Source organism: Danio aesculapii, chromosome 20 (assembly GCF_903798145.1).
Source record: "Danio aesculapii chromosome 20, fDanAes4.1, whole genome shotgun sequence".
In the NCBI taxonomy this organism is placed as follows: Eukaryota; Metazoa; Chordata; class Actinopteri; order Cypriniformes; family Danionidae; genus Danio; species Danio aesculapii.
The window spans coordinates 40,119,244-40,145,983 of NC_079454.1; the positions used below are offsets into that span (position 1 = coordinate 40,119,244).

At 36.9% G+C, this 26,740-nt stretch overlaps 1 protein-coding gene across 2 annotated transcripts in view; it reads right to left on the bottom strand.

Annotated features, from left to right (window-relative positions):
• Nucleotides 1–26,740, bottom strand: part of rcan2 (regulator of calcineurin 2) — a 136,053-nt gene continuing 109,313 nt past the window's right edge. For both annotated transcript variants that reach the window (XM_056481101.1, XM_056481102.1), the window contains 3 exons: nucleotides 23,893–24,066; nucleotides 19,475–19,646; nucleotides 1–2,610 (listed from right to left, as the gene is read on the bottom strand). In XM_056481101.1, the coding sequence (XP_056337076.1) occupies nucleotides 2,456–2,610; nucleotides 19,475–19,646; nucleotides 23,893–24,066 (501 nt within the window). In that variant the 3' untranslated portion in view covers nucleotides 1–2,455. The remainder of the gene's footprint in view (nucleotides 2,611–19,474; nucleotides 19,647–23,892; nucleotides 24,067–26,740) is intronic.

Here is a 26,740-nt window from a genome sequence, read left to right on the forward strand (position 1 = left end):
AAAAAAAGCATTAACATCATCTCTCTTAGGTGTAATTTGCTTTCAAAGTATTTTTACTGTTCAGTTTTAGCGATCTTCATATAGACAATTTCGCTCCCTTCGTAGTGCATTTTGAAAACATTTATGCCATTTGGAATGCAGCCGAGACTCATGACGAAAGCTATAGGTAACCTATTATTTAAAAGCGGAATTCATGTTACATCTCCAAAGCTTATGAAAACAAAAATATATAGCATTCGTTAATGGGTTTTAATCTAAAGTAGGTTTTTTATTTAGAAACTTGTCTGTACTGTATATGACATGGGCCTGTTGGTAGAGCTTTTCTGCAGTGGTTTGAATGTGTCAAATTGTAAAAGTAGACTTTAAAAAAATAAACGAAAGCTGCGTCCCAAATGGCACACTATACACTATGCTCTTATCTACTATGTACTTATGCACTTACACACTCAACAGCATAGTATATGTGTGTAGTGTTGTCCAAATGGAACACTAATGGGTTTTTTACTAAGCAGAAATTCAAAGCGTTTCCCAGATGACGTTTGACGGTTGCCAATTTAGTGAAATAAATCGACACTACCAAATAATTCCAGCCATGAGTATAACGGCATTCACCACTGAGAGGCGGTATAATCATTCTTGTAGGAGAATTTTGCTTTCACAATCCAAAATAAAGTAATTCAACATGAGCGCCTGAAAGCTCCGCCCTTTCCGCTACATGAGGAAAGCTGTGGCCGTTGAGTGCATGAAGTGTCCATCATTCCACACTTCATTTTACTGGTTGAACAAGTGCATCATCCAGAGAATTAAAGTGCACTTATATGCGTTTTCAGTGTGAATGCACTACTTATACACTATTTATACTACTAAATGGCGTAAAATAGTGCATAAGTATGCAATTTGGGATGCACCTAAAATCCTTGATAATAATAATAATAATAAATTAATAATAATATTATTATTAAGATAGATAAAAAAAGAAATGTTTTTTTTTCCTTTTCTTATTTAATGGCCTATTGTAAATCACAGTTATTAGCCTAATGATTATATATGAGATCAGAGTGTTAGCTAAAAATTTTTTTGAATAGAATAAGTAATATTCTCAATATCTGTAAAGGAAATATTGGCCCTATATGTGCTGTTTACATTTATTTCAGTTAATATGAAAAACGAGTGCATGTTTCTACCAAAACTAATATTGGATTTTTTTAAATGCGTGTGTGTGTGTGTGTGTAAAACAATATCATTTGCACAAAAAAGTATGGGGTTTTTCTCTAAAGTAGTTACTCCACCCTGTTTAGAGCGTCATTATGGACATTTTACGTCATAACTGACGTGTTTCAACTGATGGATTTGCCACAAAGCAGCTACGGTTTTGGGAAGCACTCGTCACTACATGGTTCTTTTCCCAAACGATGCATCGTACTATGATAGTTCAGCCACGAGTTCTGTCGTTGTTTGGGAAACGCACCCCTGTGCGAATGAAGTCCCACAAACTATGGATTTGGACATCTACGTTAGATTCTAGAAAACAAGTAACCATGCATATTACAGACTTCATTAAATGACATCTGATTACCCGTAGATGTCATTTAATCTGCAATTGAATCCTATAAATAAAATCTCTTTTCGGTTTCCAGGCATAAAGGACTAAGCACTACAACAGCAACAACAACAAAAAAGATTCACATTGAGGAAGCAACAAATTAAAAGGTGCATGGGTTTATGGTCAAAATCAGCTTCAGCTTGTCGTCTGGAAAAGCTTCGTTGTTTTTTTTTTTTGTTTGTTTTTTTTGTAAGAACACTGTTGGCAGGACACAGACAATTACACACAGCAGGAAATTAAACTCAAAATGTACAGTTTGCTATCAGAACATGCACTGGCCTGAAGGGAACAATCCTTTTTTTGCTACGCCAGTCTGTCGTTTGCCAAACTAGGGTTATCTGACAGAAGTTTGTTAGGCAATTTATATTTCTAAGGATGCCACATGCAGCGCTGGTGTTTAGCCACATTTAGTGGCTAGCATGCCCTTATGAAGAATGTACTGTTGGTACATAGGTGGTACATAGTTGTGTGGTGCAAGGGAAAAGCCAATAGGCACATCTGACACTATGATGTGCCACGGCCCAGGAGCCAATCAGAGATGTGTGTGAGAGCAGGGATGGGTACATGCTGCCTCTAAGTGGTGATCAGATGGTATTACAACAGAGTGGGATTGGGAAAGAGGGACAGAGAGCGGCCATATTTAACATAGAGTATTGCCAACATAAAAACCCAAAAAATTGTGTGACGGCACATTGAGGATTTGTATAGATGTGTGTGTGCTGAGCGAGAACCACAGATCAGAGTCCCTCAGACCCTGGTTGTGTTTGATAAGGTTCTGAAGGGTGGCAGAGGTCCCGTGAAGGAGATGGTGGAGGGTACAAATCCTCCTGACTCTGTGTGGAGCTGTAGAGTTCAGTGTGAGACCGGCAGGTCTGGACGTCGGGTCTGGATAATTTTTGGTTTAGGGTTGTTCTTTGGTTCCTCCTCCTCATCCGTGTCGCTGTCACAGACGTGGACCACCACACTGGGCGTAGACTCTGTGCCTGCATGGAGCTCGAACTTCTCACCTGTATGTGTAGAAGACAAAAAAAGTGTGTCATGAGAATTTGTAAAAACATTTCTAAACATAATAGTTTTAATAACTCATTTCTAATAACTGATTTATTTTATCTTTGCTATGTTTACAATAAATAATATTTTACTAGATATTTGTCAAGACACTAGTTTTAAGCCTAAATGGCAATTTAAAGGCTTAACTACATTGTTTATTAGGCATGTTTGGGTAATTAGGCAAGTCATTGTACAATGATGTTTTTTTTCTGTTGACCGTTGAAAAAATAAATTGCTTAAGGGGGCTAATAATATTGACCTTAAAATGGCTTTTAAAAATTTCAAAACTGCTTTTATTCTAGCCAAAATAAAGCAAACTTTTTTTTTCTAGAAGAAAAAATATCAGAAATAACATAATTTGGGAAATATTTTAAAAAAGATAATTCAGACTTCAACTGTATATATGAATGTATGTGTATATACAATATATATCTATATCTTGACATTTTTTAAATATATGAACTTAAGCAAGCTTACCTAAGACTAGTTTAATAACAATTTCTTGTTTCACTTTGATAATAGACTTAATTATTATTTTTTTAATTGAGTTTTAACATTGCGTTTTAGTTTTGAAATAATTTTCTTTAATAAATAATTTAGTAAAAATATATCTATAATGTGTTTTTAAATATTTTAAATGCTGAACCAAGCTTAATCTTTTTTTTTAAATAACAGTATTATTAAGAACTGTTTTATCTATCTTTTGTTGTGGATATATTGTATATGTTTGATGCAATAAACATTTAGCTATTTATTTATTTATTTATTTATTTATTTATTTATTTTTTAATTATAAAAACTTTTTTCTAGACTATTTGACAATTTTATAAACATAGTTAAAAAAATAGATTTGATTTTGATTATTGCATTATGCCTGTTTGATCAAACAAAATTTCCTTTTATTGAAAAAAAAAAAAAAAAAGAATACTGATATATTTATCAAATGTTGCCAAAAGGGTATTGTTATATATTTTCTTAAGCTACTGTACCAAGTGAGGGAAAGCAATGTCTCCCTGTGTATATATGTACTGTGTATATATAATGGTAAACAAATATGGTTTTGCAAATACAATGTTTTAGAGGGATAGTTACTCTCCATCCACTTTTCAGTTTCAAACATGTTTGAGTTTCTTTCTTCTGCTGAACTAAAAAGATGATATAATGAAGAATGTTGAAAACTCAAAGCTTTTATTCATTCATTCATTTTTTCATTCATTCATTTTCTTTTCGACTTAGTCCCTTTTTATTACTCTGTGGTCGCCACAGCAGTATGAACCGCCAACTTATCCAGCACATGTTTCACACAGTGGATGCCCTTCCAGCCGCAACTCATCTCTGGGAAACGAAGCTTTTATATTAAATAAATATTGCATTACAATTTGTTTACCATATCCAAATTGTCAGTATTGATCAGGAATCCTCCCTTTTTTAAACCAAATGCAATGCAGCATTATATCATCATTTCCCCTGCAGTACTTACAATCAGACCTAGATGTCTCTCTCTCTCTAGATTTCAACATAAGAAGAGTAAGGCTATTTTAGGCTGACCATAATTGCGGTTTTGCCAGAGAAAACCGGCAATGATCCATAGCATTACAAGCATTAAACTTACACACATAAACCACTGGGGAACAATGTTCTATATGCAATGCTGAAAATCCCTCTAAGACAACCAGAATAGAGAGCTCTGTTTCACCTAGAAATCCACAGAGCCCATCAGTCAGAGCGGTCTGGAGGGGTTTCCACATCGCAGGTAATTAAAACCTTCACAAGAGATAATCTGCTTTCCTGCATTTGTTGCACAAGGGCCGGATGAAGGTAAACATCTAAAATGTGCTGGACGAATGCGCTGCGTGCCGTGTAGGATGAAACAGAGCAGGGAGCTGAATCAAAGTTTACCACTGTGCCTTTGGGCGGCTTGAGCGTGCAGTGCATTGTGGTCACCCAGAGGATCCAGCACACTCTAAAGGCCCTCTTATCTTTTTTCTCTTCCCTTTCTAGAAGTCTCTGGTTTACACTGTCTGCCTCTAGTCTCTTTGTTTATTTCTTGTGTGTCCAAACTTTTTATCATCTGACAGTTTTGACCTAATTCCTCAAGTTAGAAACGCATCATGTTTTATTCATGCATTAAACACGCGTTCAAACTATTTTCTATACAGAGGGTAAAATACGTATTGAACTTCTAAAGGTGCTGTTGGCTTGAAATTTACACCACATGTCAGTAAAATCCAGATAATCCATACATACAATGAAAGCAAAAAATAGTTTAGAAATGAAGTTATATGTAATGAAATGACAAAGGAAGAATGTATTGAACACATGAAGAAAGTGAGGTGTAAAAAAGGCATGGAAAGCCCAGAGAGCAGCTGAAATCTCCCAGTTAGAAAGCAACCCAGTCTCTCATTAATGTAAACGAATATTAGCTGCTTCAGTGCTGTGCGATTTGGGGGAAAATATCTAATTGTGATTGTTGTTGTTATTATTATGACAGATATTGTGATTTATTTTGTAGTCAAGATTCAGCTCAATAATCTGTATCATATAGCTTCTTACTGCTAAAATGTAGCGTGTTAGTTAAAAAAGAAACTGAAAAGATATTAACTTCAACATTTATTCAAAATTATTTTTAAATATACAAATTTTTCTCTAGAGCAAACAGAAAGCACAACCAAAATAACTTTACCTTTCTGTAAACAAGTTCAACTCAAATGAGGAAGATAGTGTAGCTTATTATACAAGCAAATAATAATTCTAAAAAAAATACACTCAGCAAACTAACATTGTTGAAAAGAGTCTTTCTGTAGCTTATATTGTCTAAAAAAATTATCATAGATGCTACACAATATCATGACCTTCAACGTACAGCTGTGGTACTGCAAAATGGCAAAAATATGTGTGCGATGAAAGTGTATATCTCCTATCCTACATTTAGATGAGGTTTTGAAATCCCTCTGGTCTCTGCATTAAAAGGCACCAGTGTTGCCAGACATACGATAATTATTGTATTTGTACGATAATTTCGACCTATGTATAGTCAATAACGAGAAAAATCCTATAATGTACGATAATTTCAGAATTTTATGGCATTTCAAATAATTTCATTGTAATCTTCTGGCTTCTTTACTTATTGATCTAGCTGCATCTCTTCTGTACTGTCTGTGAGGAGAAGGTGGAGGTAGGCACGTTTTCTATCTCATCTTATGTTCCCTCTTCTCAGCCAATCAACGTGGAGAATGGCTCTCTCTCACGAGTTAATGCTCCTGCTGCACATGCCTGTGGTTAGGTCAGTACTTTTCAGTTTGAGGTTGATCTTTTAAGCAATAATGTTAAAACAATTAGTGCTGTAAATGAAGGTGTGAAGGATGGAAGTTTTCCCTTGATGTTCTCCTTTTCCCCCATTCAAATGTGTCATGTGAACGTGTTTTTTTCCAAAGTTAATCTCATCAAAACAAAGCACGCACACTTCAGAGTGTGTTAAAAATTTGGGAGGGTGCACTGCTTTCAAGCAAACCAGCACTATTTTGCTGTCCATGACAGCATCAAATTTGTACAGCAAAATAAATTTCTCAACATCTGGCAACATGCAACATTCGATAACAGCAACTCAGGTGGAGTTTGAACCTTCCCACTAAGGTATGCCTAGTTTGTTTAACGTATTGTGATAATTTGCACGTTGTGTCAAAGCGCTATGTGTCTAGATAATAGCTGTATACTCTCCGTTTGAGTTGTGTACGATAATTTTCCTTCAAATATAATTTTGAGGTACGATATTTTGACATTTTCAATCTGGCAACACTGAAAGGCGCCATGTCTTTTGTGAGTTATGGCGTTAATTATCTCTTGGTACCTTTGTGATTGTTTTTTTTTATATGGCGTAGCAGACGCAAACAACTCTGAAGTTGTACTTTGCTGTTGCTTGCTACTAGATTGAGAGTCATTGGCAATACTTTCAGTTGACTTTTTAGCAAAACGCTCCTCACATGGCAGCCTGTGGAGCTTTTAGGTGCTGGTTGTTGTATTTCTCATCTGTGGCAACAATTCTGTGACCGCTCTTACAAATGACCTGTTTTTGTTCGGTGTCTGTGACTTTGAAACCAAAATTTTGCCATACTACCGACAGGCTGTTTTACATGCTTCTGAAGTGGCAGACACCATCATCCCACTTGTCCGCACTTTGCTGTTTATTTTTTAATTGTGGGCATTCTGCATAGTTTGGTTGCACCATTCTGATTGGGCAGAACGAAAATGTGCGCGCTCAATTGGCTAATAAGACATACAGACGGAAGTCACGCATTTGCTCTGGGTGGGAAAAAATTAAGTAATACATACACTATACATCCCATATCGCAACCACTTGTGATTATCTAATTGCAATGTTTCAAATCGTGATTGCGATTTTATTTTGATTAATCTCACAGCCCTACTTCAGTCTAACATCTACATAACCTGATGAAGAAGATGAAACCAAGGTGGACATTTCAACAAGATAAGGACCCCAAACATGGCCAAGCTGCTAGAATGGCTAGCCTATCTCCTGATCTGAATCCAACAGAAAATATGAACTAAAGATAAGAGTTTATAGACTACCCACAGAATATCAAGGTTTTGACTAAGAATCACAAAACTGACAAATCTGAGCTATGCATGCGACTCCATTTTCCACACGAGATGCATCTTGAAGTTATTACCAAAAAAGCCTATTATACAAAGATATTAAATACATTTCAGTAGTCAGTACCTTCTCCTTGTGTCATTCCAGTATATTACACATAATTTCTGAAAAAGGGTTTATTTGTATGTTTGGAGTTTGACCAAAACCAGATAAACTTTCATGTCAGCAGCCCCTATAAAAATATATATTTACCAGGAAAAACCTTGATGTGTTCGATGCTTATTTCACCCGCTGTACGTTCTGACAAATTTACAATCCCACACATTCCTCTCCTCCTGCAATGCCTCCTGAGGGCTCGGCTCCTCTGTGAAACCTGGGCATGACGTCAATGCTGCATACTGACGTCAAGGGTCAGACAGTCGAGGAGAGAATCAAGCTCATTACCGCAGAGATCAAACCTTAACTTCATCCCCAAACCCTACAGGAGGATAAAACCACAAGGTTGTGCGGTGTTACTTCGCTGTCCCTCATAAAGCAGAAAACGAGGCTTTATTAAAACGGCAGTGATCTCATTGGCATGCGGAGCACATCTCTCCAGCTCCATCCTCTGATTTGTGCATGACAGGCGTGCACCAGCTGAGAAAGAGAGAGGTGCTGTGAAAGTGTGTCCGCCGAAAGGCCAGATGGATTTTGTCCGGTTAGTGTAGCTTCAGTGGGCCGGCGCAGAGAAACGGTGTGGGGTATTTTTAGAGCATTCTTTGGAAAGAGGGGGCAAAACACTCCACTTCCCTTCATCCTTTTAAAGTCCTCTCCAAAAGCACAAATGACAATTTCTGCATTCCTTAGCAACCGTCCCCAAAAATAAACCCCTTTCTCTTGATTGAGAAAGATTAACCCTTTGTAGAGAGAACGGCAATCGGGCAGGAGCCTACAAGGAAACAGAACCAATCTGATAAGCACAGCTGCAGACTGAATAACAGTCAGTGAATGGATAATGATTCGACGCAAATTGTCGTGTATTTGGTGTCAGCCATCTGCCGCTGCGATTGAACATACCCTCAAATACATAGTAAAAAAGTGAGGAGCTGTGCTGTGGAGTGCTTTGATCCATTGACATTATGGTTGTTTCAAACCTCCTCAGTTGTACTGTAACCTTTCAGAGTCTTTGTAAGCGTTTCACACATCAGCACGAACAAATGTGCACAAATTGAAACTTCACCTTGTCATTTTGCATGGCACAAACTAAAAACTCCACCATTTTTCTACATTTATAAAGTTTTAAGGTGCTGTAAGTTGTTGACTCATCTAAAGCATAAAAATTCCATAATGTTCTTGCAGATATTTAAGAAATATGCTAAGTGAACATTCTTGTTTATCTGAAAAACAATGCAGTCAGATATTGTGCTTTGAAAATGCAAGTTACGTGCCGGAACGCTGTTTTTGTTTTGGTTCTTTTAACCCACCCACTGCCACTTTAACCAATTATATTTTAGCACCCCGGGTTGCCTTGTTGGAAAACAGCGCATTTCATTGATTCATTCATTCAGAAAGGCACTTAAAGCATGCGTCCATGACTGAAATAGGACCTCCGGTGGACAGTAACAACCCCGAAATGAGACTCAGATCAAAGTACCTTTAACACCTACATTACCAGATGAGGAAGAGCAAGACAAACCCCTAACACAGCCAACTGGTTTCAGAAAAGAAAATAAAGCTGCTAGAATGACCAGTCAATCACCTGATCTGAACCCAATAGAAATAAATGTAATAACATTTATATTTTGTTTTATTTTTTAAACTACCAATAATGTTTTCCAAATTGAAAATAAGAATGTTGTTTTGAGTATTGCAGAAACTGGTCAATCTAAAATATTTCATGCTCTCAGACCTTTTGTATATATCAAATTATTTTATATATGATTTATTTAACAGTATATTATTTGATAAAACATTTGATTATTTAATATTTTACTGAAAATATCTGAAAACATGGAAATGAACCCATTTTCTATAAATAAGTGACTTAGTTGATAATACTGTTATTTGAAATATGGAAGACAATTTAAATAGACAAATTATAAACTACAACACACTCAGAACCTCATGTACCTAAATCCAGAGAATTGCTAGCTTTGACTTTAGGGCAAGTTCATGCACTCGCTAAAATAAACTTTTTGTGTGTCAACCATGTTAAATGCCATTATATTCTAACTCGTATTATAACATTTGTTCTATAGTTTTGCTTATACTCTTTACGAACAGTAATTAAGTTTGAACATTCATAACTGAACAATACCCTTAATTTAAATTGTATTTTTCTGTGTTTACAGGGCCTTCCCTAAACCATGGGGTCTCATACCCTTATTTTAAAGAAACAATTGTGGATGACAATTCTTAAAATATCCATGCAAATAGAGACATACAGTATACAGTCTAGCATGAGTCTGAGCCTGCGTTTACGCTATTTTTAAACAGCATTTAGCAATAAAAATGCTTATATATCATATTTTACCAGCAATGTGCAATAATGGATTGTTTTCAAAAGTCTGTGTTTCAGTGTGCCTAAACTGAAATTGATGACCGGCATTTTCAAAACATTCCGTTTTTGCAGGTCGAAGATAATGGATTGGTGTTGAGGCTTAACCTTAACTAAATGTGTGCATTTTAATACGAAAACGCTAGTGTAAATGGCTTCTGAAGCATACACTCCAGATCAAATTTACACCACATGTCAGTAAAAACTAAAGTATTCCATCCATACAAAGAAAACAAAATGAAGTTGTGTAATAAAATGAAACAATGCAGGGAAAATGTATTGAACACATGAAGAAAGTGAGGTGTAAAAACGCATGGAAAGCCCAGACAGCATCTAAAATCTCTCAGTAGCTAGAAAGTAACCTTGCCTCTCATCAGTGTAAAGGATATTAGCTGCTTCAGTCCAACATCTACATTACCAGATGAGGAAGATGAAAGCAGGGTGGACATTTAACCTATAATAAAGCTGCTAGAATGGCCAGGCAATCACCTGACCTAAATCCAATAGAAAATATGAACTAGAGATCAGAGTTCATAGACTATACTGACAGAACATCAAGATTTTAAGACTGAGAAGGTCACAACTGCAATGCTTGAGACTCCATTTTCCATACGAGATGCATCTTGAAGCTGTCATTACCGAAAAAAAAAGCCTTTTATACAAAGTATTAAATACATTTCAGCAGTTTAGTATCTTCTCCTTGTGTCATTCCATTATTATGACACACAAAGTAATTTCTGAATTTAATTGTATGTTTGGATTTTTACCATACACTCCAGATCAAGCTCACAGGTGTCCATTCCCATGTTCATCTACTTTCTGGAGCTAAAATAACCCTTTCTGGGCCCTGCACGCTCCACATGCTTGGCTCATGTCTGTTATCTAAGCATCCACAGATGCAGCAGGAATATTTCATTAAGTGGTTTTCTCAGGGTGAAGCGGCTGGGTATGCACCTTGTAAACAGACCAGGGAACAACAAAAGCATTTTATTTTAATGAGCTGGTGTGTGTGTGTGTTGTTGTACAGTACAATTTCAGTGCAAGCCATGTGGAAACGCAAACGCTCCGACACAAACGTGTATGGAAACATGCGCTTAACAATGGAAAAAAGCTTCCTTCCACAACAACCGCAATCATTATTGCCATCCGACAGCAGTCTAACGCAGTCAAGGTGCCTGAGCTGAATGGGCTGTTTGTTTAGTTTGCCACATGGTTCCACTTGAGCCCTGTTGATTGCTCACGAGTTTGTACTGTCTCTTCTGTTCCCTAATTGCCTTCAATTGCTATTAACATGTGCTGGCTTTGTGAATAAGGCCCATCATGAGCGGAGGTCATGGTGGTCAAAACTGAAAGTTTGATGCAATAGAACGTCAAAGCACAAAGCAGATCTCAGATTAATCTGCACACATACATTAAAAATGTTTGATGTATTAGCGATGATTTGCTTGTGATACAGTACATAAAATCTAGTACAAATTGCTTTTTAATTGATCATATAACTTCAGTAGCAAAAACAGTCATCAAGTTTCAATCATCCAGTTGTTTCAATAATAAATGAAAAAAGTTACCAAATGACTACTCTATGCGAGCTGTTTCACTCCGGTCAGTGCTGCTCTCCATTTTAACTCCCCTGCCAGGCAATTAAGTGGTAATCAATAACTGTAATGTAGTGTTCTCTAAATTTGCACTTAATTGGCATTAAATGTTGTAGCTTAAAGGCTTAACGAGGATTAGTCGTTTAATGTGTCAGAAGATGCTGACTTTATCTCTGGATTGTTATTTTTCCCATCCTGTAATTGAGCTCAGATTGATTTTATGCAAACATGCATGTAATAAAACGTGACTTTACCTTTAGACCGTTTGCGTTTTCCACTTTGGTCCCACTTTATATTAAGCGTCGCTTATACCTGTGATCTTACACAGTTACTAGATGTGTAAGTAATATGTAACTACAGTGTATGTACACACTGGTACATAGTATTTACTTGTGTAATACTGGTGTAACTGCACACATGGAACAACCCACTGAGTAGTATGTGTAAGTTAAAATGTGTAACAGGGCATTAATAACACAATCTTTGGTAAACTACCCCTTTAATGTAAATTACTGATGTGATTCTACAGTTTACCTTAAACAAATAAAATATAAACATAAGGCATTTGTATATTTCTATATCCACTTATACTTTTTTGGCAGAAGTTTGCTGTTGTTAAACAGTTGCACAAAGGCTTAGGTTTTATATATTACACAGTTATTTGTGACCATTTTACACTTTATATTGAGTGCACAGTTCCTGAGGATTTACCCTGTAATTACACTGGTATCACAAGGTGAAACCTTCTAATGCAGCGTTAGTTCTGCCATTCTTATTCTAATACAGTGTTCAGAAGTACATGGTATGCCAACAGGTGTGGAAGTGGAAAAACACCTGCAAGTACATATTGTTGTTACACAAAGCACTTATGTTATTCATGTTACAGATGTGTACTTATTAGTGTTGTTACCAATGTGTTACATATTTGAACTTGCACATACTATTCAGTGTGTTGTTCCATGTGTGTAGTTACACCAGTAACTAAGTCTGTACAGAAAGTGTGTACATACACTGTAGTTACATGCTACTTGCACATCTAGTTACCATGCAAGTTCACAGGTATAAGCGACACTTAATATAAAGTGGGACCAAAAAGGTCTTAAAGGTTTTGAATTTCACTGTCTGATTTCTGTTTATACCCTATTATCACCAAATCATAACATGAACAAAAACATAAAAGGCCAACGGCCACTATGGTTCAGTGAACTATGAGCACCAAGATTATTGGGCGATGATCCAAACAAGCTAGACCTGTTGGACTAGTGGCCAATTTTAGGAACTTATTATATTACTCCTCATTCTATATAACTTTTGCATCTTGGACATCTTGTCCATCAAGTCATCCATAAAATATTGAGGAAAAAATAGAACTGCAGGGTTCGAAATTAACTTAAAAAAAAATAAAAATCCCCCCACCAGCCCTGCTTGATATGAATGACATGAACTGAACTGACGATACTCTTAAGGTCTTTGCACACTGAAGTCTGAAATTTTGGTATGCGTTTTTTGCGTATTCATATGCAAAATTCGTTACGTAAACAAACTTTGCACAGCGAGTCCGATGCTTATTAATGAATCCATTCAGGAAAAAAACGCAAAACATTTCAAAGTCAGTTTAAGCAGTGATACTTTGTATTTACTCCAAAGTAGAAAGAGGAATAGGCCGCATATTGTGCTAATCCAATACTGCATAGAGGAAGGAGAGTTCTCCTCCTTATTAAAGAGCTGTTCATACAAATTCACATACGTAAACAAATCCTGAACAGAGAATGGCAGTACCTATAGACATATAATAGATGATGGTTGCTTTGACGTGTCGTGTCTATGGGCAGTTTGTCAAATGTATGGACACACTAAACAGCAGCAGGGGAGAGGTGTGCCAGTCACTGAATCCAGCATATAGGGGTTCTCAACTGTCCGCCACATTCTATCTTATATATATATTTTTTATGATTGACGAAAGTTTAGTTGGCAGTGTGTCATTACGATTCACACAACGTGAGGTCGAATTTATTTTTTAACGAGTGAAAATTACAGATTCAGTGTAAAAATAACCTTAACTCTGCTCTGTTCCCATGACTGGTGTTTGACAATGCACAGATGATATTGGCATATAATATTACACTGTAATACACTGTTAAATGCCAATCAGGAGAGCAAGAAGGTGGGGAAAGCATTGCAGGCAGGTTGTCTTGACCAAAATGGTCACAATTTCGAGCCCTAAATTGGGATTGGGCCTTAAAATACATATGGAACTGTCCCTTGAAGCCTTTGTACTCAGTAGTCAAACAAATCGGGATTTACTGGTCAAACATGCTCATGATTACTGTATAGCTTACTTAATAACATTTTTCCACATGCCTAAAAGTCTTAAAGTGCTCAGATGTTTGCTGCTTGTAACTATATTGAAATTAAATATGGCAAATAATCTTTATTTATAGTATAAAGTCAACAAATTAATGCCTTAGTATAGTTCAGTTAGTACTTAGTATAGTTCATGCAATGCAATGATTCATTTAAAGTGCATTATGATGTGAATTTATCATCAAAACAGCATAAACCCAGTTTACTCACACTGCCTGATTTCTTGTGACTGCACAGATTACACATTTGCTTTAAACTGTTTTTGGTCTACTTAGTTTGTTTTTAGGATTAGTTTGTGGCTTAAACACTCCTTGTTGGCTGACCTCCGAACTGGTTGTGACACAGCCAAAGTGAAGGGGTTTTGTTTTCCTTCTCTGGGGTTATGGAACTTTGAATGACTCTCTTACAAAACCTCTTAACAGCCATTGAGGGGATATGGCCACTTGATACAAATCTAGCACTGCTGTGTATGTTTATATATACGTGTAGTAGAAAACTGTCATACATGTCACTGTGATGTAAAACAGAGTAAAATGCAAGTTTTTTTCCCCTTCAAGCATTTTGCTGTGTTATGAGATAAAACAAAACATTGGCTGGTTACCTTGAACATCTTTCTACAAAGGCAGTCATTCAGATATAAAAATGTAAAGTCTATAAATATTTTAATGCTTTAGATGTCTAGCCTGTCTATTATGTGTTTTAGGAGGGGGCAGAGTTTGTAGGTGAAGACAGAAAATGGGCATGACTAGTGCTCAGGAAGCAAGATGTTTTAATATCTTTCACATCTTTCAAAGAATATAACTTTTCAGTTATATAAATATCACTGTTAATTTGAAACTTGATTATATACATTTATATTTCCACAGTGTAATGTTTCTAAAAGACTTGCAAATTACAAGACTAACGTTTCCACGCAACAAAGGGCTTTTACAGCATTGTATAATAAATGATTGTGAGGTATTTTGAGCATAAACCTTGAGCATAAATGATACATTTTAGAGGCACATGAGACATATAGTATATTTTGTAAAATGGGGCAATTAAATGAACGGTTCAAATATGTTCAATATGTACCCCTGGATCACAAAACCAGTCATGTAATTTTTTTTGAAATTGAGATTTATTTGTCATCTGAAAGCTAAATTAATACACTTTCTATTGTTTTGTGTATAGGACAATATTTGGCCAAGATATGAATATAAAATTCTGGAATCAGAATAAAAAAAAAATACAGAGCAATCATCTTTAAAGTCTTTAAATTAAGTTCTTAGCAATGCGTATTACTAACCATAAATTCAGTTTTGATATATTTATAGAATGAAATTTACACTATCTTTGAGCTTTATTAAATATTGGAATGATTTCTATCTTAAAATAAGAATCTATTTTTATTGATTTTTTTAATATTTTTTTTAATCTATTGCTGCGTTCCAATCTGCATACTAGCTGTCCTAAATAATATTTGAAATTAGAATTGGAAATGTCCCAAATCGTAATGTGTTGAAAAGAGTATGCCAAAGGTTCCGGAAGGTTTACTGTTTCCGGTAAAAAAATTTAAGTGTAGAACCGTCCATACTCTAACCGCTGATATTGCCCACAGTACATTGCGCGTACAATGGGTGTGAATTCGATAAGAACTACAAACACAGGTGAAAGTGTAAATAAACTACAAACATGAAGATGTGCGAGTAACTGTCAAGTAGAGAGGCTTCAGTAAAGATGTTTATATGACTGTTAATTAATAGCCAACTGTAAAAAATATAAAGTGTTGTCTGTGTTATTTCAACTTCAACAACAATACTGAACTTATGTAAAGACGTGTTTGGACATTAACGTCAAATTGTACAATTAAATATGACAGAAATTTGGATGTTGTGTGGATGATTGACAGGGCTCATAACCAAGCATCATAACGATCTGTCTTCTGTTACACACTCAAAAGCATATATTTTTCCTTTACAAAAAGTACATACTTTTAGGGTGTAGTATAAGTATGCGAATTGGGATGCAGCATATTTTTTTGACTCCTACAATAGCGGTTTATTCCATGTGTCGTCCCCTGATAAATCAGGGATTAAGCTGAAGAAAAATTAAGGAATAAATGCCTCATACAATGTATTTTCTGGCTTTTTCCACAAATATACCCATGCCACATACGTCAAGATTTTGTGTTCCAGGGTCACATATTGTATGCGTAATCAGTTGGTTTTGCAATACAAGAGAACAAAATGAAAAATATTTTGCCATGCCTATAAATTGTTATAGGTTGTGGTGAACCTAGGACTTTATTTACGGGAAAAAAATGCCACATTGGTTAATGCTTCAAGACCATGAGACCTTGAGTTATTCAATTGTTCTGGATCTGGGTGTGCTCTCTGCATCTGTTAGCCTGGCATCCCATGTTATCACAGCTGCAAGAGCTTTTAACAGTATGCAAAGTATTTGTCTGTACAACCCAGCAAACGTTTTAACATTCTGATACCCAATGACTCATTTATTTACACGTCACATAACTCCATTACATAAATAATATGGGTTAAAACACCAGAGTTATGCTTAAACATCCTCTATGGTTATTTGGAGAGAGTCAGACAGAGAGAGATTTAGAATTCAGCAGGATGTTTTCACGGGATTTTGAAATTGATCCCTTGGGGTTTTGATGGCTGAGTGTCCATAATGCCAAGCCCCGTTGCATAATTCAAATGTTCCTACTTCATAATCCCCAAACGCCTTTTACACTGTCAGCTAAAAATAGACCAAACAAACAGAGGGTGACATTCAATATTGACCTGCTTCCATAAGCGATGCGCTGCCAACCGGAGCTTTTAGGCCTGGTTTCCCTGTGGCACAGTATCGTCATATACTCGATGTGCTCTAAAGCTGCTCGAACTGAAGATGAACTGAATGTGTCGAGCAGCTGTTTAGATGGGAACACAAGATGATGGTGCTCCTGCCAGGGCAGCAGATGGATCAGGCTGAGTGATATAATACTGACAAATTTAGACACATTATGAGAAACCGCATGGCACTCGTATGGGTAAAACAAAGTCTCAGAGATGGATTGCTCAGTCTAAAAAGCTGTGAAAGTAACTTAAAAATAAATAAATAAATTCACAACATTGTTATTGTTATGTCTTTTTTGGTCAAATCCAGTCCTGTTGATAGATTTAAAGCAGCTCTGAGCTGATGCCTATGGGAGTGTCTATTATTGGAGATCGACAGAGAGCAGAAATTCACAGAAATCTGCTGTTTATAAGATTGGACCTTTGATATGGTTTTGATAGAGAGAAAAAATATTCAGGCAAAAATCAAGGATGACGTATCAGGCACACTATTTAAGATTTTTACATTAAAATAACAGTGTTAGAACAGTGTTATAGCGGAGGTTTTGGATATATATATATATATATATATATATATATATATATATTTATTTATTATTTATTATTTATTATTTATTATTATTTTATTATTTTTTTTTACATTATCCCAAATGTTTCAAAGAATGTTCAAAACTAAGGACATGGACCCTGTCCTGTGTGGCCATGCTAATGACATCTCACACATTCAATTTCATGTTTGGTTTAAGAGAAAACAGTGAAACACCAAAATGTAATTTGTTGTGCCTTTTTTAGAGCAGCATTATAATAGAATCTTAAAACGTCTTTAGTATGATTAAACAGCGCTTCTTCTTCTGCATGTATCATGACCAGAAGAACCGTAAGTGGTAGAGTGTGGCATAATAAAAGCTCTGCTGCTTCAGTGCTGCACTTGTTTCTCATTAGCAATTGCTTTAGCACTCTTGTTTGACTTCCCTTGCTTTCTCTTTATGGCCTTACTCTGCTTCATACTACGATGTTAATAAGTTTTGAATACTTTAGCTCATCTATTAACATGATTTCTGTAGGGTTTCTGAAGAACCAAATCTCCTACCACAGCTATGCTGATGACACTCAGATCTACTTAGCCTTACTGCCTAATGACTGGCTTCTCAAGGTGAATGCGTACCTTGGCTCTGAGGGTCAAACAACAAAAAATACAGGGTGTAATGAGGACCACAACTCCCATAATTATACACTCAGTCACAGGGTCATCAAAATACACCTTTTTTGTTGTGAATAGTCACCTTTAAACTGAAAACTCGCCTTTCATTCTGTGCCTATTAACACAATGGAAATGCAAGAGCAGGTTTATAGTTCTTGAGCAAGGGCTATATCTGTCTTGGCTTTTCCTGGCTCTTTCCACACTCTACAAATCTAATTCTTCACAAGTAGTTTGTCTTTTTTCTAGTCAAAATGTCCTTGAAACAATTTGAAGCAAGACACTTACACTTGTAACCTCACTCCTTGTTAGAGCAATCATCCCCCATACAAAGGATAGCCAGCTCAGACTGGGTTGGGTGCAGTAGTATCAGTGGGTTACACCTGGGGAGGGAGTGAATGTAACTGAGGCCAGTTTGCAAAGTGCTATGCAGGTAAACCTCACTCCTTGTTAGAGCCACCGACTCCCATGCAAAGAATCGCTTGTTTGATCCCAGCTCAGACTGGTTTGGGTGCAGTATGACTGGTGGGTTACACGTGGGGTCTCGTCTGGGATGGGAGTGAGGTTTAGGAGGGGGAGTGTAACGAAGGCCAGCTAGCGAAGTGTTATGCAGGTAAAGCTCACTCCTTTGACCTCAAAAGGTGCTCTAGCGCCAAACGCTAGAGGTCATAGTCATTAGCCTCCTTGTTAGAGCAACCTACTTCCATGCCTGTTTGATCACAGCTCAAACTAGGTAAGGTGCAGTAGGACCAGTGGGTTATACGTGGGGTCTCGTCCGGGACTGAAGTGAGGTTTACGGGGGGTGAGTGTAACGGAGGCCAGCTAGTGAAGTTCTATGCAGGTAAACCTCACTCCTCTCACCTCTAAAGGTGCTCTAGCTATGCATTTTTGGCTATATTGTCAAAAATGCAGCATTCCAATCATGTTCATGTTTTCTCTGTTACTTACGTGGATAATACCAAGATTATGGCGATTCCATGAAATATCTGATCATAACATCACCACAGTGTTAGTGTTACAGCTAACCTAACTCCAGAGTTGCATAACATTATGGAAGAACTGTCCGTCATCATCTGTAATTTGATACTTGATGCTATAAAAAAATATAGAAAATTTATAGTAGGCTGTAAATTAGGAACTGGAGAGACCCGAAACCAGGAAAGACAATGAAAAGGTCATCCGATGTTGCTTCGTAATGTGCTTATTTACTCTGTTGAGCTGTTCCCATGAGATCCTGGGCACTCACAGGCCCACTGTATGTAAGTGTGTGTGGTCCATACCAAACATAGCCCCCCGTCTGCACTGTCAAACACCCACATAAACAGAAGCATCTACACAGCAGCTTTAATCAAAACACATTTCAGCTCCACCAGCACTGGCTACAGTAACTGCTCATCAGGGCACAGTGGGAGAGGCGCATACACATGCCTGAAGGTCAGTTGAAGAAGAGCGCATTGATTAGGAGCAGGATGGGAGACATAATCACCTGCTCTGCAGCGAAGAGGACAATTTAAAACAATGGCTAACCAAGAGTACAACAGTTTTTAGCATGCTACGTGATGAATGCAAGGCTGAACTTTAGAGTTGAGGTGGGGAAAAGATCTTTCATGTCAGTGCATGATGGACCAGGTGCTACAGGTTTTGAATGAGAACACTAGTAAATTGCTACTGACCTGGGCCAAGCTTGGCAACTGCATACAGCAGGTCATAGTTAATAACCGGTGTGGCCTCATCAATCTGTTGCCAGCCGACTGGAGGTGAGCCAGGGGGAGAGATGAGGAACTGTTTCGAAGGCTGTGGAGGAGCCAGGTGCAAATTGTCTCCTTCGGATGCTGGGTTCTGCACCTGAAAGTCAGAGAGTGTGTTGTTAGTAGTTAATCAGGATAGTTAATCAGAACAAAGACTTGGTTATTAGTAAATACATGCTGCTTGTCGGAAATCAAAATGACCTATTTATCATTACCGTTTATCATTACGCAAAATCAGATTTGACTTTAAAGGTGCTGTGAAGTGCATTGAAATATGCATGTTTATTTGATGTTTGACGTATTCTCAACCGAAACATGAAGAGAGGATGGACATAGTGTAGATTAGAGTTGCACAATACTGGAATTCGGTACCAGTCGATACTGAAATTTTAAAAACGTCCATTTTCCACAAACATTTGAGCTTTGTGTAGCATGTTCTTAAACATGCTTAACAGAAATTACTGTGATTGGTTGTGAAAGTCATCAGTTCACTGAACTCACCACTGTTTACTGAGTGTAACTAATCCAGCCTAGAAGTCCTAAAAGCATGGACTAGTTAACTACTGTAATGCACTGTTTGCTGGCTGCCCAGCATCCTCTATTAACAAACTTCAGCTAGTAAAAAATGCAGCTGCCAGAGTTCTTACCAGGTCTAGAAAATTTGATTACATCACCCCAATTTTAATAAATTGTGCTCCACACAGGTTTTTGCATCTCATTTATATACACACTGAACAGCAGCTACACTAATTCTCTTTACTCTCCATTTCCACCTGGGGATACTCATCCCGAGGCCCTCAGACTATGCAGCACCACTGATTCAATTCAAGACCAGTGACCAGATGATCCCAAGGTTTCCATATCCTGGACCAGGCCCTATCCTGAGCAGCTGCTGTGGTGGTCATGGAGGAGTGGAGAGCATGAGACTGATTCATGTGATGCTTCAGGGACATAGGAGTCTTCGCTGAGGTCTAGCTTCCAGCCTTCAGCGCCTAGACTGCAGCTCTGCACAAGACGTTTGGCTAGGGGACAAATGGTCTTGCCCAACTGAGCCTGGTTTCTCTCAAGGTTTTTTAATTCTTTTAGTTTTTTCCGTGCCGCTGTCGCCACTAGCTTGCATGGTTCGGGATCTGTAGAGCTGCGCATCGATGGATTTGCTCTTCAGTGTTTGGACTCTCAGTAGTGAATATTAAACCACACTGAACTGAGCTAAACTGAACTGAAGTTAAATACTGAAAACTGAACTACACTGTTTCAATGTACTATGATCTTCTATGTGAAGCTGCTTTGACACAATCTACATTGTAAAAGCGCTATACAAATAAAGGTGAATTGAATTGAGTGTAACCACAGATACAGGAACACTGGAGTGTTTTAAGCTGCGATTCATTAGCGGATCGCTCGTATTTCAGCTTATAGACAAACCAACTGATCGGCGTGACATTAAAACACTCCAGTGTCCCTGTATCTGTGGTTGCACTCAACAAACAGCAGTGAGTTTGGTGAACTGATGATCTTCACGGTGAAAAGCAAAGGGGGAGGGGCATGTCAGACACTAGAGAGGATTTGATTGGTTGTGATTTGATGAGAAACTGAAGTACTGTATGAGTTGACCTGAATAAATCCATTAATCCATTTAGGCGGATATGACAGACTAACAAAACTGATACTAACATTTAAAAAAATATATTTCATGGGACCTTTAAAGCAGTGCTTTGACTTTTACTTTGTATTTATTTACATTATGCATTTATTTACTTATTTTTTTATTTGCTTTGTTTGAATTTCTTAGTTTATAGTGATTTAACAGATTTGACTTTAAAGTCCTATTACATATTAAGAAAACATTTTAATTTGACAACTTTATGAAAAAGAGCACTTTTTTAACTGTAAAAAAAATGCAGTGCCTAAAAGCCCTGCATCCATTGAAACCTCAATAAAAAAGAATAATATAAAAGAAAACAATCAATTTCTTTTCAAATTCACATAATAATAAAAAAATTCTGCTCTCGACTGGCAAGTCATTGCAAAGTCCAGGCCCAATCCCCGAGAAGGCACGATCACCTCTATGCTTGAGTCTTAAAAAGAAGATGGAATTAAAAGAAGATGGTCGCAAGATTTTTGTCTTAAGGTAGAATATTGATGCAGCATAAATAGCTGGTTAAAAAGGACTGGCACGGTGGCTATGTGGTTAGCACTGTTGCCTCACAGCAAGAAGGTCACTGGTTCGAGTGCCGGCTGGGTCAGTTAGCATTTCTGCTAACAGTTTGCTTGTTCTCCCCGTGTTGGCGTGGTTTCAATCCCGGTGCTTCGGTTTACCCCACAAGTCCAAAGACATGCGCTATAGGTGAATTGAAATTGACCGTAGGTTATGTGTGTGAATGTGAGGGTGTATGGGTGTTTCCAAGTACTGGTCTGCAGCTGGGAGGGTATCCGCTGTGTAAAACATATGCTGGATAAGTTGGCGGTTCATTCCACTGTGGCGACCCCTGATGAATAAAGGGATTAAGCCAAAGGAAAATTAATAGATGAAGGTGGTTAATAATGCATTCGACTGTATTGCTCCAGTAGTGCAAACACGCGTTGAACACCAAATGTTCTCGGAACATACATACATATACACACATCGAAAATCAAAAAACAGCTCATTTTTCAATATACGTTTCTAAAATGAAAATCCAATGACCAAAATATACACTGACCGATACTCTTATTTAACACGTCCTTTGTTTGAACCCCTCTTTTGCAACAGCCATGTCAGCTTGATTTACTGTTTTTGAGCAGCTAATACCAGCTATCAGAGTACATCTTTTTCATAGTTGTCTGCTCCAGCCAGTGGATTCTGCCCTACTGGTGTTGTGTAATCTTAAACATGAGGTCATTTCCTGCTCACTGAAGGGTTACAGACCCCTGGCATGACTTACGAAAGGATTACGATGAACGTGACGTATGGTCAATGTGACCATGTGCTATTTAAAGATCAACACTCCCTGATGTCTCTGTATGATCTATCGTTTTGTCTAGGGGATATCATTCTTTTATCATCCTATCTGTCTGTCTGTCTGTCATATGTCATTATATCCATCTGTTGTTTTAGCAATCCATCCATCTATCCATCCTGATCAAACATCCATCCTAATCAATCATCCATCCATCTTAATCAATTATCCATCCATCCATCAATACTAATTTAACATCCATCTGTCCATACGTCTGTCTCTTTATTTTTACATACAAGGTGTCAACACACAGTATGTGTGTGTGTGTGTAAGATTCAAAACGTTAAAAACTAGTTCAAAACATGAATGAACGGAATTGAACAATCTGGATTGAATCAAAATGCAAAAATGAACTGAAAACTAATGAATTAGAAGATCCTGAATAATTGAATTAAACAACCCATAAAATGAGCATATTGTCACTGATTGTGTTTCCATGGACATCAGTAATCGAATTATTTCCCTTAATCTAATTAAAACTAATAAGATTAAGGCGTTTACATGAGTTGCTTTTTTAATGTTTCTTTCATGATCCCGTTTTACAAGTTATAGCACATACTTAGATTAACGTCATTGCGTCACCGCGATATCCGCATTTCCTCCGGAGTTTCATGTAATTTCAGGTGTTTCATTATTAATTTGTCGACTTTAACTGCGGTTTGGCACTTTCACATTCATTCGGGCATGCCCCCCGTGACAAACGAGTTATTGGATGCAATTTTGAACTGCTGGAAGAGTGTTGTTTTAATTGAAGTTCATAGCGCATGCTGAATGGAAGAAAAAAAAAAACCTCCACATTTCTCGATGCAGGTGTCTAATCTGCACTGACTCTGTAGGTCGTGTGTGTGTGTGTGTGTGTGTGTGCGTGTGTGTGTGTGTGTGTGTGTGTGTGTGTGTGGCCTATCTTGTCGCAAAACATGGCGAAAAGCCCTACATGACGGTAATGGTTCGATTAATGTGTTTACATGTCTGTACTGCACTTCAATAATGTGACTAAAATCGGCATAATCCACATGTCTTAATTCGATTTCTCTTTAGTTCGATTATGACCTTAATCTGATTAAATTAATCAATAATCGCTGTTTACATGGTAGACTCTTAATCAGAGTATTGTCTTAATAACATTAAAATTGAATTATTGGTGTCCATGTAAACGTAGACAATGAAGTAAAACACCTACCAAAAATATTTAATGAATTTAATGCCAATGCCATTTAAGATGTTTTATGGACCCACAGCCAACCTGTATCTAGAACTCAATACATGTCAAATCTTCTAGAAGATTTATTTTCTAGAATTTTCTTCAGCTTTTCTTAGATTTCTTCTGATGCCTCTAGTTCTCACCTGGGCAAAGTAGAGTTTGAGTTTCTTTCCTCTGAAAGGCGTCTCGTGCAGCTCTATTCTTGCGCTGGCTGCTGCTTTAGGGTTACTGAAATTGATTCGTACACGTCTGAAGCTCTTAAACTGCTGGAACGTCACACCCTCATCGTACGCGAGGAAGAGCGCTTCGAACATTTCCTGAAAAACAAATAAATAAACAAGCCTAATTAACAAGGGATGAATATTTCAGTCCTGTCCACTGGCAAATGTCAAAGAATGAATTATTCATAGGTCTTCACAGAGGACAAAGAAAGTCGAGCAGGAATGCTTTTTTTACTGTGCCAGAAACAAGCAAGACTTGTTCCACCAATATCAATCTTATCAAAGCCATGAGAGAACAATTGTGATTAATGTCTACACATCTCCGACAGGATGAACATCATTGTGCTCTTTACAAGAGCGAGCAGGCTTGGACTAGGAACACCTCACAAAACATTTAGCTCAGCTCAGCCAAAACTGCACTCGGTTGGAGAGACAGATTGGCTGAATCTGTTATGACACTTTTATATTCATTTCCTGTGCAAGAGAGAGGAACTGATGAAAGCAATTCTGTCTGCAGCTTGGCTCTCAGTTCAGTAATCAGTCTTTCTGAGCTAAAGTAAGCCTGAGTATGTTTAGCCTGTTTTAATGTGAGGATTATTCCTGATTATTAACCTATACCAAGGTTATTTTAGTAAATGAAAGCTAACACTAAAACTATTGTTCAGATACATTTTCGTTAACTGAAATATTTAAAAATCACAATAAATAAAACTAAATTAAATGAACAACAGTCCCTGAAAGAATAAATATTTTTGCTGCTTGTTCAAACTACTTATTTAAAATAAGCTGAATCAACACAATTCTTGAGTTTTTTTTGGGACAACTTAATAGTTTTATGTCCAATCCACTTAAATTTGTAAAAACAATTAAGATTAACTTAATCTTAAATAATTAACTTAATTGATTTGTGTTGGGACAACATGAAAGAATTGTGTGGAACCCTGAATTTTTTTACTGTTTAAAATAAAATAATAATTAGCAAAAATTGTTGTTTTCATAATTTATAAGCACTCATTCTGATCTCACGCAAATCTGACATGTGACTGTTTAGATCAGGGGTGCCCAAACTCGTTCCAGGAGGGCCGGTGTCCTGCAAAGTTTAACCCCAATTTTAGATAAGATTCAACTTTATTGTCATTACATATGTACAAGTACAAGGCAACGAAATGCATTCAGACACACCAGGCCTTGCTAAGGCTTTTTAGAAATATCCATGCTAGTGTGTTGAGGCAAGTTGAAGCTAAAATCTGCAGGAGACCGGCCCTCCAGGACCGTGTTTGGGCACCCCTGGTTTAAATAAACACCCGTATATGCAATTTTACAGACAAACACATCAATCAAACACATGATTATATGCAAAACATATTTCTATAAAATGTGTTCTAACTTTTCTTCATTTGCCAAAAAATGTGCAACAGGCGTGTTTAACTCCATACACATTATGATCTATAATATGAAGCAGATGCTCTAAACTTCTTCATAATTTATACTTTTATTCATTGCATTTGTATGGTTCTGTAGTTACAAACCAAACAAAGTCTGCTGATCTGCCATTTCGCAAACTTGTACGCTTGCAACTACACCTCTAGAGCTATAGTGAGAAGCATAATTCCTGGTTGCTCTATTTATCCCCCTATGCTCTATTCATTTAGAACGTTCCAACGTTTAAATTTGGAATGATTAAAAACAACATTAAAGTCATCTCTAAGGTGTAATTTGCTTTCAGTGTATTTTTTTAATGTTCAGTTTTAGTAATCTTCATATAGACAATTGCGCTCCCGTCGTAGTGCACTTTGAAAACATTTATGTCATTTTAAAAGCAGCCGTGGCTCATGACGAAAGCCATAGGTGACCTATTATTTAAAACCAGAATTTACATTGTCTTTAAAGCTTGTGAACACACAGTATATAGCATACGTAAATGGTTTTAATTTATAGTAGGTTATTTATTAAGAAATGTATCTGTATATGACATGGGCCTGTTGGTAGAACATTTCTGCAGTGATTTTAATGTGTCAAATTGTAAAAGTAGACTTTAAAAAAATAAATAAACAACATCCAACTTTATAATAATAATGATAATAATAACAATAAATTCATAATAATGATAGGATTTTTTTCTTTTCTTAGTAAATGGCCTACTGTAATCGTACTACTCTATAATAATTCAGCCACGAGTTATGTCATTGTTTGGGAAACGCACCCCAGGTCTACACTGGGCATGTTCTGTTAACTTTGCTAAACTAGAATTTCTCAAGCTGAAAATAAATATATAAAAACTAAACTGAAATGTTTTTACAAAATAAAAACAAAACCACAATCAAACAAACTAAAACAAAGTCTACAGCAAATTCAAAAAAGTATCGAAATAAATAAAAACTCATTTAAAAATGCAAAACTGAAATACTCTCACTTCTAATCCTCACCCAGAGGATTTTAAGAGATAGTTCACCCACTAAACAAGAGTTCTGTTCAAGAGATACCCAAACTAGGGCCTGGGGGCCAAAGTTGGCCCATGGTAACTTTTGGTTTGGCCCACCATTTCAACTGAGAAGAGAGGGAGAATGATGGGGGTAGTTTCAAGATTGTCAATTCAAATGTAATGTAATCTTTTTTTTGTTTTGTTTTATTGTTAAAAGTTAAGCAATTAAATGGCGTTAATTATTAAATGTACAAACTGTCACCCGACAATGTAGAGACTTTGGTGAGCAAATCAAAGCAAAGGCAGATTCTGCTTGACCAATAAATTCAACATTGAACTCCCCTGTGT